The sequence below is a fragment of the Neophocaena asiaeorientalis genome, unplaced genomic scaffold (assembly GCF_003031525.2).
Source record: "Neophocaena asiaeorientalis asiaeorientalis breed wild unplaced genomic scaffold, Neophocaena_asiaeorientalis_V1.1 scaffold204, whole genome shotgun sequence".
Taxonomy (NCBI): domain Eukaryota; kingdom Metazoa; phylum Chordata; class Mammalia; order Artiodactyla; family Phocoenidae; genus Neophocaena; species Neophocaena asiaeorientalis.
The window spans coordinates 10,443,696-10,456,522 of NW_020173922.1; the positions used below are offsets into that span (position 1 = coordinate 10,443,696).

A 12,827-nucleotide genomic window follows, 5' to 3' on the forward strand; every position below is an offset into this window, starting at 1 on the left:
TCTGCAAAGAGTGACAGCTTTACTTCTTCTTTTCCAATTTGTATTCCTTTTATTTCTTTTTCTTCTCTGATTGCTGTGGCTAGGACTTCCAAAACTATGTTCAATACTAGTGGTGAGAGTGAACATCCTTGTCTTGTTCCTGATCTTAAGGAAATGCTTTCAGTTTTTCAACATTGAGAATGATGTTCGCTGGGGTTTGTCATATGTGGCCTTTATTATGTTGAGGTAGGTTCCCTCTATGCCCACTTTCTGGAGAGTTTTTTTTTTTTTTAACCATTTTAAAAAATATTTATTTAGTTATTTTTTTTGGTTGCATTGGGTCTTCGCTGCTGCGCGTGGGCTCCCTCCAAAAGCGGTGAGCAGGGGCCACCCCTCTTTGCGGTGCTCAAGCCTCCCACTGTGGTGGCCTCTCCTGCCGTGGAGCATAGGCTCCAGGTGTGCAGACCTCAGTACTGGTGGCACACAGGCTCAGCAGTTGTGGCCCGCAGGCTCCAGAACACAGGCTCGGCAGTTGTGGCACACGGGCCCAGGTTGGAGAGTTTTTATCATAAATTGGTGTTGAATTTTGTCAAGAGCTTTTTCTGCACCTACTGAGACGATCATATGGTTTTTCTTCTTCAATTTGTTAATATGCTATATCACATTGATTGATTTGCATATGTTGAAGAATCCTTGCATCCCTGGGATAAATCCCACTTGATCATTGTGTATGATCCTTTTAATGTGTTTTTGGATTCTGTTTGCTAGTCATTTGTTGAGGATTTTTGGATCTATATTCATCAGTGACATTGGTCTGTAATTTTCTTTTTTTGTAGTATCTTTGTCTGGTTTTGGTATCAGGGTGATAGTGGCCTCATAGAATGAGTTTGGGAGTGTTCCTTCCTCTGCAATTTTTTGGAAGAGTTTGAGAAGGATGGGTGTCAGCTCTTCCCTTAATGTTTGATAGAATTCACCTGTGAAGCCATCTGGTCCTGGACTTTTGTTTGTTGGAAGATTTTTAATTACAGTTTCAATTTCATTACTTGTGATTGGTCTGTTCATATTTTCTATTTCTTCCTGGTTCAGTCTTGGAAGGTTATACCTTTCTAGGAATTTGTCCATTTCTTCCAGGCTGTCCATTTTATTGGCATAGAGTTGCTTGTAGTAGTTGCTTAGGATGGTTTGTATTTCTGCGGTGTCTTTTGTAACTTCTCCTTTTTCGTTTTTTAATTTTATTGATTTGAGTCCTCTACCTCTTTTTCCTGATGAGTCTGGCTAATGGTTTATCCATTTTGTTTATCTTCTCAAAGAACATTGATGTAAGTGAGGTGTTAAACTCCCCCACTATTATTGTGTTACTGTCAATATCCTCTTTTAGAGCTGTTAGCAGTTGCCTTATGTATTGAGGTGCTCCTATATCTTGTAGACAGCATATATATAGGTCTTGTTTGTTTATCCATTCAGCAAGCCTGTGCCTTTTGGTTGGAGTATTTAATCCATTAATGTTTAAGGTAATTATCAATATGTATGCTCCTATGACCATTTTCTTAATTGTTTTGGGTTTGTTTTTGTAGGTCTTTTTCTTCTTTTGTGTTTCCTACTTAGAGAAGTTCCTTTAGCATTTGTTGTAGAGCTGGCTTGGTGGTGCTGAATTCTCTTAGCTTTTGCTTGTCTGTAAAGCTTTTGATTTCTCCATCAAATCTGAATGAGATCCTTGCCAGGTAGAGTAATCTTAGTTGTAGATTCTTCCCTTTCATCACTTTAAGTATATCGTGCCACTCCCTTCTGGCTTGTAGAGTTTCTGCTGAGAAATCAGCTGTTAACCTTATGGGAGTTCCCTTGTATGTTATTTTGTTGTTTTTCCCTTGGTGCTTTCAATAATTTTTCTTTGTCTCTAATTTTTGTCAGTTTGATTATTATGTGCCTCGGCATGTTTCTCATTGGGTTTATCCTGTATGGGACTCTCTGCACTTCCTGGACTTGGGTGTCTATTTCCTTTCCCATGTTAGGGAAGTTTTTGGCTATAATCTCTTCCAATATTTCCTCTGGTCTTCTGTCTCTCTCCTCCTTCTGGGACCCCTATAATGTGAATGTTGTTGAATTTAATGTTGTCCCAGACGTCTCTTAGGCTGTCTTCATTTCTTTTTTCTTTTTTTGCGGTACACGGGCCTCTCAAAACACTGGAGCTTGCAGGCTCCTTGGTGGGGCTAATGGCAGACTCTGGGAGGGCTCACGCCAAGGAGTCCTTCCCAGAACTTCTGCTCCCAGTGTCCTTGTCCTCACGGTGAGCCACAGCCACCCATCACCTCTGCAGGAGACCCTCCAACACTAGCAGGGAGGTCTGGTTCAATCTCCCCTGGGGTCGCTGCTCCTTCCCCTGGGTCCCAATGTGCACACTACTTTGTGTGTGCCCTCCAAGAGTGGAGTCTCTGTTTCCCCCAGTCCTGTCAAGTCCTGCAATCAAATCCCAGTAGCCTTCAAAGTCTGATTGTCTAGGAACTCCTCCTCCCGTTGTTGGACCCCCAGGTTTGGAAGCCTGACGTGGGGCTCAGAACCTTCACTCCAGTAGGTGGACTTCTGTGGTATAAGTGTTCTCCAGTTTGTGAGTCACCCACCCAGAAGTTATGGGATTTGATTTTATTGGGATTGCGCCCCTCCTACCATCTCATTGTGGCTTCTCCTTTGTCTTTGGATGTGGGGTATCTTTTTTGGTGAGTTCCAGTGTCTTCCTGTCGATGATTGTTCAGCAGTTAGCTGTGATTCTGTTGTTCTCACAAGAGGGAGTGAGAGTACATCCTTCTACTCCGCCATCTTGGCTCAGGCTCTCTCGTCATCTTCTACTTGTTGGTCAAGTTCCTCTAGGTCAGGAGTGCATGTATCTTTTCAAATTAGTGTTTTTTGTTGTTATTTTGTTTGTTTGTTTTGGACATATGCCCAGGAGTTTAATTGCTGGGTCATATGTTAGTTCTATTTTTATTTTTTTGATAAACCTCTATTCTGTTTTCCACAGTGGCTGCACCACAGTGGCTCCCACCAACAGTGTACAGAGGTTTACTTTTCTCCACATCCTCACCAACATTTGTTATTTGTGTCCTTTTTGATGATAGCCATTGTCACAGGTGTGAGGTGATATCTCATTGTGGTTTTGTTTTGCATTTCCCTGATGATTAGCAATGTTGAGCATCTTTTCACATGCCTGTTGGCCATCTGCATTTTCTCTTTGGAAGCACATCTATTTAGACCTTCTGCCCATTGTTAATCGGTTGTTTGTTTTTTTTAATGTTGAGTTGTATGAACTGTTTACATATGTTGGATAGTAATCCCTTATTGGTCATATCATTTGCAAATATCTTCTGTCATTCAGTAGGTTGTCTTTTCATTTTGTCAATGGCTACATTTGCTGTGCAAAAGCTTTTAAGTTAATTAGGTCCCATTTGTTTATTTTTGCTTTTATCTCCTTTACTTTAGGAGACAGATCCAAAAAAATATTGCTACAATTTATGTCAAAGAGTGTTCTGCCTATGTTTTCCTCTAGGAGTTTTATAGTATCCAGTCTTACATTTAGGTCTTTTTTTTTTTGCGGTATGCGGGCCTCTCACTGCTGCGGCCTCTCCCGCTGCAGAGCACAGGCTCCGGACGCGCAGGCTCAGCGGCCATGGCTCACGGGCCCAGCCGCTCCGCGGCACGTGGGATCCCCCCGGACCGGGGCACGAACCCGTGTCCCCTGCATCGGCAGGCGGACTCCCAACCACTGCGCCACCAGGGAAGCCCACATTTAGGTCTTTAATCCATTTAGAGTTTATTTTTCTACATAGCAGGCGGACTCTCAACCACTGTGCCACCAGGGAAGCCCCCTTTCTTTTATATGTAGCTGTCCAGTTTTCCCAGCATCACTTATTGAAGAGAGACTGTCTTCTCTCCATTGCATAGTCTGGTCTCCTTTGTCATAGATTAATTGAACGTAAGTGTGTGGGTTTATTTCTGTGCTCTTTATCCTGTTCCATTGATCTGTGTATCCGTTTTTGTGCCAGTACAATACTGTTTTGATGACTATAAGCTTGTAGTATAGTCTGAAGTCAAGGAGTGTCATTCCTTCAGCTCTGTTCTTCTTTCTCAAGATTGTTTTGGCTATTCGGGGTCTTTTGTGTTTCCATACAAATTTTTAAATTATTTGTTCTAGTTCTGTGAAAAATGCCATTGGTATTTTGAAAGGGATTGCAATGGAGCTGTAGATTGCCTTGGGTGGTATGGTCATTTTAACAATATTGATTCTTCTAATCCAAGAACACAGTATATTTTTCCATCTATTTGTGTCATCTTTGATTTCTTTCATCAGTGTCATAGTTTTCAGAGTACAGGTCTTTTGCCTCCTTAGGTAGGTTTATTTATAGGTATTTTATTCTTTTTGATGCTGTGGTAAATGGGATTGTTTTCTTAATTTCTCTTTCTGATCTTTCATTGTTAGTGTATAGAAATGCAACAGGTTTCTGTGCATTAATTTCATATCCTGCAACTTTACCAAATTCATTGATGAGCTCTAGTAGTTTTTCTGGTGGTGTCTTTAGGATTTTCTACTCATAGTATTATGTCATTTGCAAACAAGCAGTTTTACTTCTTCCTTTCCAATTTGCATTTCTTTTATTTCTTTTTCTTCTCTGACTGCCATGGCTAGGACTTCCAAAATTATGTTGAATATAAGTGGCGAAAGTGGACATCCTTGTCTTGTTCCTGATCTTAGAGGAAATGCTTTCAACTTTTCATCATTGAGTACGATGTTAGCTGTGGGTTTGCCATATATGGCCCTTACTGTGTTGAGGTATGTTCCCTCTTTGCCTGCTTTCTGGAGACTTTTTATCATAAATGGATGTTGAATTTTATCAAATGCTTTTACTACATCTACTGAGATGATCATATGCTTTTTGGCATCTTTTTTTAAAGCTTATTAAAATATATTTCACATAACATACATTTAAGCCATTTAAGATGTACAAGTCAGTGGTTTTTAATATATTCACAGATATGTGCAACCATTTTCACCACAATTTTACAATATGTCATCACCTCAAAAAGAAACCCTGTACCCTTAACTATTATTTCTATATCCCCCTATATCCCCAGCCCCTGGAAACCACTAATCTACTTTCTATATAGATTTGCCTCTTCTGGTCATTTCATATAAATGGAATTATGTAATGTTTTTTGTGTCTGACTCCTTTCAATTAGCATAATGTTTTCAAGGCTTATCCATGTTCTGGCATATATCAATACTTCATTTCTTTTATGGTTGAATAATATTCCACTGTATGGATACACCACATTTTGTTTATTCATTCATTAGTCAATGGACATTTGGGTTATTTCCACCTTTTGTCTATTATAAATAATGCTGCTGTAAAATTCATGCACAAGCTTTAGTGTGGACATATGTTTTCATCTCTCTTGGGTATTGGACTTACTGGGTCATATGGTAATTCTATGTTTAGTCATTTGAGGAACTGCAAAACTATTTTCCAAAGGGCCTGAACCATTTTATGTTTCCACCAACACTGTATGAGGGTTTTGATTTCTCTACATTCTTGCCAACACTTGTTACTATCTGACTAGAATAGTTTTCTGATCCTATACCTGGATTGAAATGTCACACATACATACGCAGCCATACATATATTTCCACAGTCATTGGCACACACACAAAACTATACCCATTCATATTTGCACACACCTCTAGAGTTTACATACCTACGCACAGAATTCCAGATAGACATTTACAACCATACATACATATAATCACACAGAGTATACATGCTTATCAATCCACAGACCCACATATGTGAACATAATCAGACATACAATAGACCAGTGCCATCATACATGTACATACAATTGTCATGGGTTCTGAAAAAGCATACGCAATTGTAGAAAGAACCAGAGATAAATGTACTTGGTAATGGATTAGCAACTGCCCAAACACACATATGCAAATAATAGTTATACCCACAAAAGCATAGTCATAAAAAGGCACACATATGTAGCTACCATCGCTTATGAGTTGACAACTGAAGACAGATTGAATGTATTTACTCTGGATGGCATGGAGATGGTTGAGGTTTCATCAGTCCTTGGTGGACTGGGTAGAAAGATCTTTTTGTTCATTTATTCATTCTTTAAGCTACAAGTACATATTGGGCACATAAGAAATACAATGATGAAAAAGACATAGTCCCTGCCCTCATGGAACTTACAGTCTAGTGATGGGGGATGGTCAGTAACTAAACAAGGAAACAATCACAGCCTGTTATATATGCCAAGAAGGAAATGAGCAAGGTAAGATGTTAGACAACAGGCAAGATGCCAGGATAATAGGCAGTTTCCAGATACTTTTAGCATTATTGCTCCCTCTTTCATCCTGGAAAAGTAAAGAGGATGCAGATTTACCTTCCTTAAGTCACTGGGTAAACTGGTGTGTGTGTGTGAGTGTGAGTGTGTGTGTCTGTGTGTCTGTGTGTGTGTTAATACTGATAGTGTGGGCTCAGGACCTAGACAACCTGGTTTAAAAGTTTGTTTCATACTAGTTAGGTAGCTTTTCTTTCCCTCAGTTTCTCATCCAAAAATAGGGATGATAATAGTCCCTTTAATAAGGATTAAATTAGCTGATACTTGTAAAGCTCTTAAAACTGCCTGGCAAGTGTTAAGTTCTCAGTATTAGCTATTGTATCATTTTATAAGAATAGGTTTTCATAGAGGGAGGTGAGTGCAGTGGGAGATGGGTAGGGAGGGGCCCAGGGAAGAGATCGAGGATCCTGGCAGTACCCTGTTGACTGTAAACTAGACAGGTCTTCTCCTCTGCCCTCTCTGAGCAGTCTTTTGGATTGCGACCCTGGCATGCCACCCCAGCAAACGATAAACCAATCTACCACTACTTGGCTCTGCCTACAGCCCCAAACCACAGAGAAGACACATGCTGGGTGGTGCCAGGCGTGGCCCTTGGTTTTTGGTTGCATCAGGCTGCCTCTGCTGTGGGCCTGGCTGGTGATGTTCACTGGTTCTGCCTGGCTTTTCTGTCTGTGTAGGTCAGCACTTATCACCCTGCACCTGCCTCCCCAGGACATTCCACGGCCATCATCAGTCTGCCCGGCTCCCAGCAACACCTCTCAGCTAACATGTGAGTAAAAAAGCTCAACCCTCCACTCCCCGTCCTGGCACAGAGGGGTCATCTTTGCCATCCCTCTGCCATCAAGCATCCCCCGTCCCCAACCAACACATCCAGAGAGATAACAGCTCCCCTTCTTTTACAACCTCCAAAGGGAATAATGGTGAAAAACACAAATTACCAAACCACATCATCCTGGCTCATTATTTTACAAAAGTAGAAAGAGACTGGAAGATTATATACCAAAACATTACAGGAAGCTTAGGTACTGAGCAATTTCTATTGTCTTCCTTTAGATTCACAATGCAAGATCATCAATAGATGTTGCTCTAGTAATCAGCAAGAAATAAATATAGCATTTTAGAGGGGAAAGGAACCTTGCAGATGAGAATACTCTCCTAGCCCCTTTGATAAAACCTTTCAGTGTCTCAGTCCATAGAGTCTAGAAGGACTTCCTAACATCCAGCCTGAGGCCATACACTGGTAACCCCGAACCTGGCAAGCCAAAGTGGGTTATTTTTTATTTTTTTTGCCGTACGTGGGCCTCTCACTGTTGTGGCCTCTCCTGTTGCGGAGCACAGGCTCCAGACGCACAGTCTCAGCGGACACGGCTCATGGGCCCAGCCGTTCCGCGGCACGTGGGATCCTCCCGGACCAGGACACGAATCCGTGTCCCCTGCATCGGCAGGCGGACTCTCCACCACTGTGCCACCGGGGAAGCCCCAAAGTGGGTTATTTTTAATGCCTTTAGTCGGGCAGTTATTCTCCTACCACAGCCTCACTATTCCCCAGGGTCTTCACCCCCTGGCTCATACCTGCATGTCACCTGCCCAACTCCTGTGTGGAGAGGCAAGTTACTGCTCTAACCCAAGAACATTTCTACCATGTTTCAAGCCCATCCTCCTCCATGCCAACATGCAGCCAGTATTCCACTGAGTGCCAAACACTGAAATTAACACCCACCTCCCATTTTCCCATGTCCACCTCCGGTCTACATTAAGCTAAGCTCCTCGGGCCATTCCTGGGGGTCAGACATGTCCCTACCCTCAGGAGAGGGAGTGGATCAGAGAGGTTTCTCTTCTGAGCCCTCAGTTCCCTGAACCTTGATGGCTGTGACCATTGTCTTGGGGGATACTCTAAGCAGTGTGAAAAAGCATCCTAGATAGAACCATCACTTCCAGGTTTGAGACCCAGCTCTGCCACTGATTCCTGGTCACCAACTCCTTTCTCTATTCTAGACCAATTTCCCCATTGTCAAAGTGCTGATGTGACCTAAATGAGTGATTTGCAGCTGTGGGGCACTCTGTGGAGGAGCAGGGAGGAGGTGGGGGCAGGGATCTGGGTGCCTCCATTGCTACTTCAACCAGGCTCCACCACTTTCATCTGCCTTACATAGTGAGATTTCAGTTCTTAAAAGATGTTGTTGCTAAACACCGGGCAAGTGGGCTCTGAGTTTTCCTCTCGCTTCACCCTTCACTGGTTCCATGCCTTCTGCTCACCAGCTTCCTTTACCAATTCCTTGTGTCTCCCCAGGTTTGTAGCCCTGCACTCCTACTCAGCCCATGGACCCGATGAACTGGACCTGCAGAAGGGAGAGGGCATCAGGGTCCTGGGGAAGTACCAGGATGGCTGGCTCAGGGGTGTCTCCTTGGTGACCGGGCGAGTCGGCATCTTCCCCAACAACTATGTCATCCCCATTTTCAGGTGGGTCCTCTCCAATCTCAGGCATCAGAGGGTCAGGTCACCTAGGCCAGGGGCCATCTGTGGGTTGAATCTCTGAAGGACTCAATGCCCTTTCAGAATAAGGGCCAAGAAACAGCTTTTGCTCTAGTACCCTCCTAACACTTAACTTAAAAAAAAAAAAATAGCAGAATAGTTATCTTTTAAATAGCTCTTCACATTTCACAAGCACTTTTGCATCTCTTAACTCATTGGCTATGCTCAAGAATCTTGTTTAAGGTAGATGTTATTTTACAGATGAGGAAATTGATATGCAGAGTTAACCAGTCTGCTCAACAACTAGATTTCAGGTTTTCTACTATATAATGCCCCCCCCAATCGCACCTCACACCCTGCACCCTGACACTTCACAATCATGGCACAATGCGAAAACACAATGATCAGAAGACCTCTTGGAGCACCTTGGGAGACTTCCTAGGATTCTGGTCCATTAGGCAGGGTTTTTGTGACTCAGACCACTATCCATCCATCCATACCCCAGGTCACATGCTAGTTACCCTGAAGATCTTCTTCCCAAACAGCTTTTCTCAATCTTTTTCATTCTCTGGCACATTCATCAACTTCACTGGCATACAGTTTGTCCAGCCACCTCATATGACCACAACTACACACAGACCCCAAAACTATCCATGGTTCCTCCTACCCCCACCCCCATAAGTCCAGGCAAAGCCTGTCACAAGGTAGTAAGACCATCACTACACATACACTCTGTCTTTATGACATATCAGAGAGTCATAACTCCAAGGAAAGGGATAATCCCATTTTACTCTATGGGGGTCAGAGCTAGAGTCATATATGGCCAGTTTTGGGGACTTTCATGTAGGCGGGGCAGTGTGTCCAGCGGAGGGCAGCAATGGTGAGGAGACAGAAACTATATCACTGGAGAAACCTATAAAGAAAGTAGGATTATTTGAGCTGCAGAAGACAAGGGTCACAGGAACCATAACAGAATGTGTAGACCAGGAAGTAGATTTGTTCCATGAGGAGACAGTGAACCAGTTAATACAACTTAGAAGGTTCTGGTTCAATAAAAGACTGTACTTTCTAACCCATAGAGTTTTCTAATCAGTCTGGCTGGTGAGGTGGTGGATCCCCTTTCTAGAAAGACTACAGGTAAATTGTGGGTTCCAACAGATCCAGGCAAAAAGATTTCTTCACATGCCAGAAAATTGGAATAGAGGATCATAGTTACTCCTTTCAAATGGAAGGTTCTTGGAATTTGTTAGAAAACTGCAAAAGCTCCAAAGGCAAACTAAGGATGTCTACAACTGATGCTTTAATTCATTTATTCAACAAATATGTACTGAGCACTATATGTCAGGTACCTTTTTAGATACTGGAGAAACACCAGTGAATAAAAGACACAGTATCCTTTCCCAGTGGAGCTTACATTCTAGTGGGACAGACAGACAATAAACAAGGCATACAAGTAATATATGGCGTGCTAATGATAAGCTCTAAGAAGAAAAAAGAAGTCAGGGATAGAATTTGCATAGGGGTGATTACAATGTTAATCACTTGGTCAGAGATGGCCTTACTGAGTGGTAAGAAGGTAGAATGAAGAAATGAGGGAGGTGTGTTCCAGGCCCAAGGAACAGCAAGTACAGAACAAAGGCCCTGAGGGAGGAGCACGCCTGACATGAAGGCCAATAGGACTGGGTTAGGGAAGTGAGAGGGGGTTAATAGGTGATGAGGTCAGAATGGTAACAGGGATTCAGATCACACAGAATTTCCTTGGTCATCATGAGGAATTTGGCTTTAACCTATTTATAGGGCTTTGAGCAGAAGCAAGACATGATCTAACTTATGTTGTAATCAGAATCCCTCTAGTTGCTGGGTTGAAAGTAAACTATAGATAGGAAAAGGTTGAAGCAGAGAGACTAGTTAAGCTGATATTGTAATAATCCGATTGGGGGAGGGGGTGACGGTGAAATGAACCAAGGCGCTAGCTGTGGAGGGAGGGAGCAGTGGTTAGATTCTGGGTATATTCTGAAGGTAGAGACAACAGGATTTTCTGACAAATCAAATCCTGGGTGTAAAAGAAGAGAGGATTCATGGTGAGTCCACTTTTTTTTGCTTTGAGTAACTGGAAGACAGAGTTGCCTTTTACTGAGATGAAGTTGAAAACCCAAAGAGGAACAAACAGGTTTTGAGGTGTTGGGGGGAAGCAAAAGCTTGGCTCGTAGAAGATTAAGTCTCAGATGCCTTAGTATTCCTAGTAAAGACATTGGTAAGCAGTTGAGTATACACGTCTAGCATTTAAGAAAGAAGTCCAGCCTTGAGATGGTATTTAAAGCCCTAAGACTAGATGAGATCATCATGATAGGATCCATTGAGATGGAGAGAAGGACAGTGATCCAGGAGCTCAATTCCTCAAGGAAAGAGGGGAAATGATGGCTCCAACACGGCAGGGTGGTAGGTGGTGGAGTCTAATCATGTGAACCCAAGCTGGGAAGTCTTGAGAAGAGTGGGAGGATGATCCAGAAGTGACAACGAAGAGCAAGGACCTACCCTAACTCATGAACAGTCTTCCATGGAATCTTATCATGAACCCTCTAGGGACCATCTCTACTACTGGGGAATTTGCTTATGCATCAGGCCTTAGCCCAAAGTCCTGGATATTCCATAAAAAAAACATTAAAAGAAGAGTGACCATATAACTTACTATCCAAACTAGGATGCTTTTGAGATAAAAGAGGGACACTCTACCAGGAGAGCAGGTGTAAACTGAGACTCTCCTGGGAAAACCTGGACGTAAGGTCACCCTAACTAGAATGCATGTAGGACTCCATTCCAGTGTACTTCAAGGCTCCAGCTTCCCGTTCTCTCCTTGGCTTTTCTCCAAGTTAGATCTGTTCTTGGGCGAGTCATGAGCATCTAGACTCACCCGCTCCATGATGGCCACGTGTTAGGCAGTGGATGGAGTTTCAGCACCAGTATAGTTTGCCATGAGTCCATCCCCACCCCCAGCTCATAGAAACCTGCATATGTGCATATACTGAGATGCTACTTATGCTGATGTGTGTGTTTGCTTCTAGAGAGCCAGCATTTCTAAAAAGGAAAGTCCCTGTCACAGTATAATCTCCTGAGGGCTATTAGGTGACAGCAGATCAATGCTTTCTGTGTGTATGTGTTTTCCTTGACAGCCTCTCAGATGCAGAGAAAGTTCCCATCCCCAAAATCTTGGACGCAGATGACATGCTCAGTTTGTCTATCTGGGGGCAGCTCACCCTGTTCTTAACAGCCCTTCCCACTTTGGGAGGTTTAATTCCTCCCGCTTCTCAGGGCTGAATGATGCCACCCTTTGTCAGCTGAGTATTTCCTACCGAGTGGGTTGGACTACGTGCGCAAGGCCCCTTTCTGTTCTAACGTTCTGCGTGTGTGAGAGGTTTTGCCCCACTTTTGTTGTCTGTTTGCAGTGATGGCTCTGCACTGCCACCAGCCCCCGTGGTGTACAGGGCTGCCTTTTATAAGACAGCCAGACCTCAAAGGTGTGTAGTGCCCCCTGAGCATTTGAACCTCTGCTCTTACTAGCATCATCTCCTAATGAACTGAGCCAGCCAGAGTTTCAGGATCAATTAGAGACCAGAGTTGACAAAAACGCCAGGGTTTTGATTTACGATTCAGCAAGGGAGCCTTTTAATTACTGAGAGAGGAAAGGCTGCTATGCTGTGTAAAGCTCCAGTCCTCTGTGCTCGGTGGTGCCACCAGCCTGTCCAGCTGTGCCAACCACAACTAAATATCTGCCACCATGACCTAGTTCCTGTATCCCAGAGTTATCCCCTGGCTCAGGTGGTACAGAACACTTGTCACGTTTTCATTCAAGCCCTTCCTAACAGCACCTACATCCCTTTGGTTTCCTCTTCCATGCACAGTCTCGGTAGAGGCATAAGTTTCCTCCCTTTTCAGAGGCTGCAGAAGCCAACTCCTCCCCGCTCCCCTCCCCCTCCTCCTCCCC

General features: G+C 43.3%; 1 protein-coding gene across 2 annotated transcripts in view; it reads left to right on the forward strand.

Moving 5' to 3' along the window:
- Positions 1-12,827, forward strand: part of SH3RF2 (SH3 domain containing ring finger 2) — a 137,450-nt gene that overhangs the window by 100,196 nt on the left and 24,427 nt on the right. For both annotated transcript variants that reach the window (XM_024752332.1, XM_024752331.1), the window contains exons 6-7: positions 7,050-7,141; positions 8,663-8,833. In XM_024752332.1, coding sequence (XP_024608100.1) covers positions 7,050-7,141; positions 8,663-8,833 — 263 coding nt within the window. The remainder of the gene's footprint in view (positions 1-7,049; positions 7,142-8,662; positions 8,834-12,827) is intronic.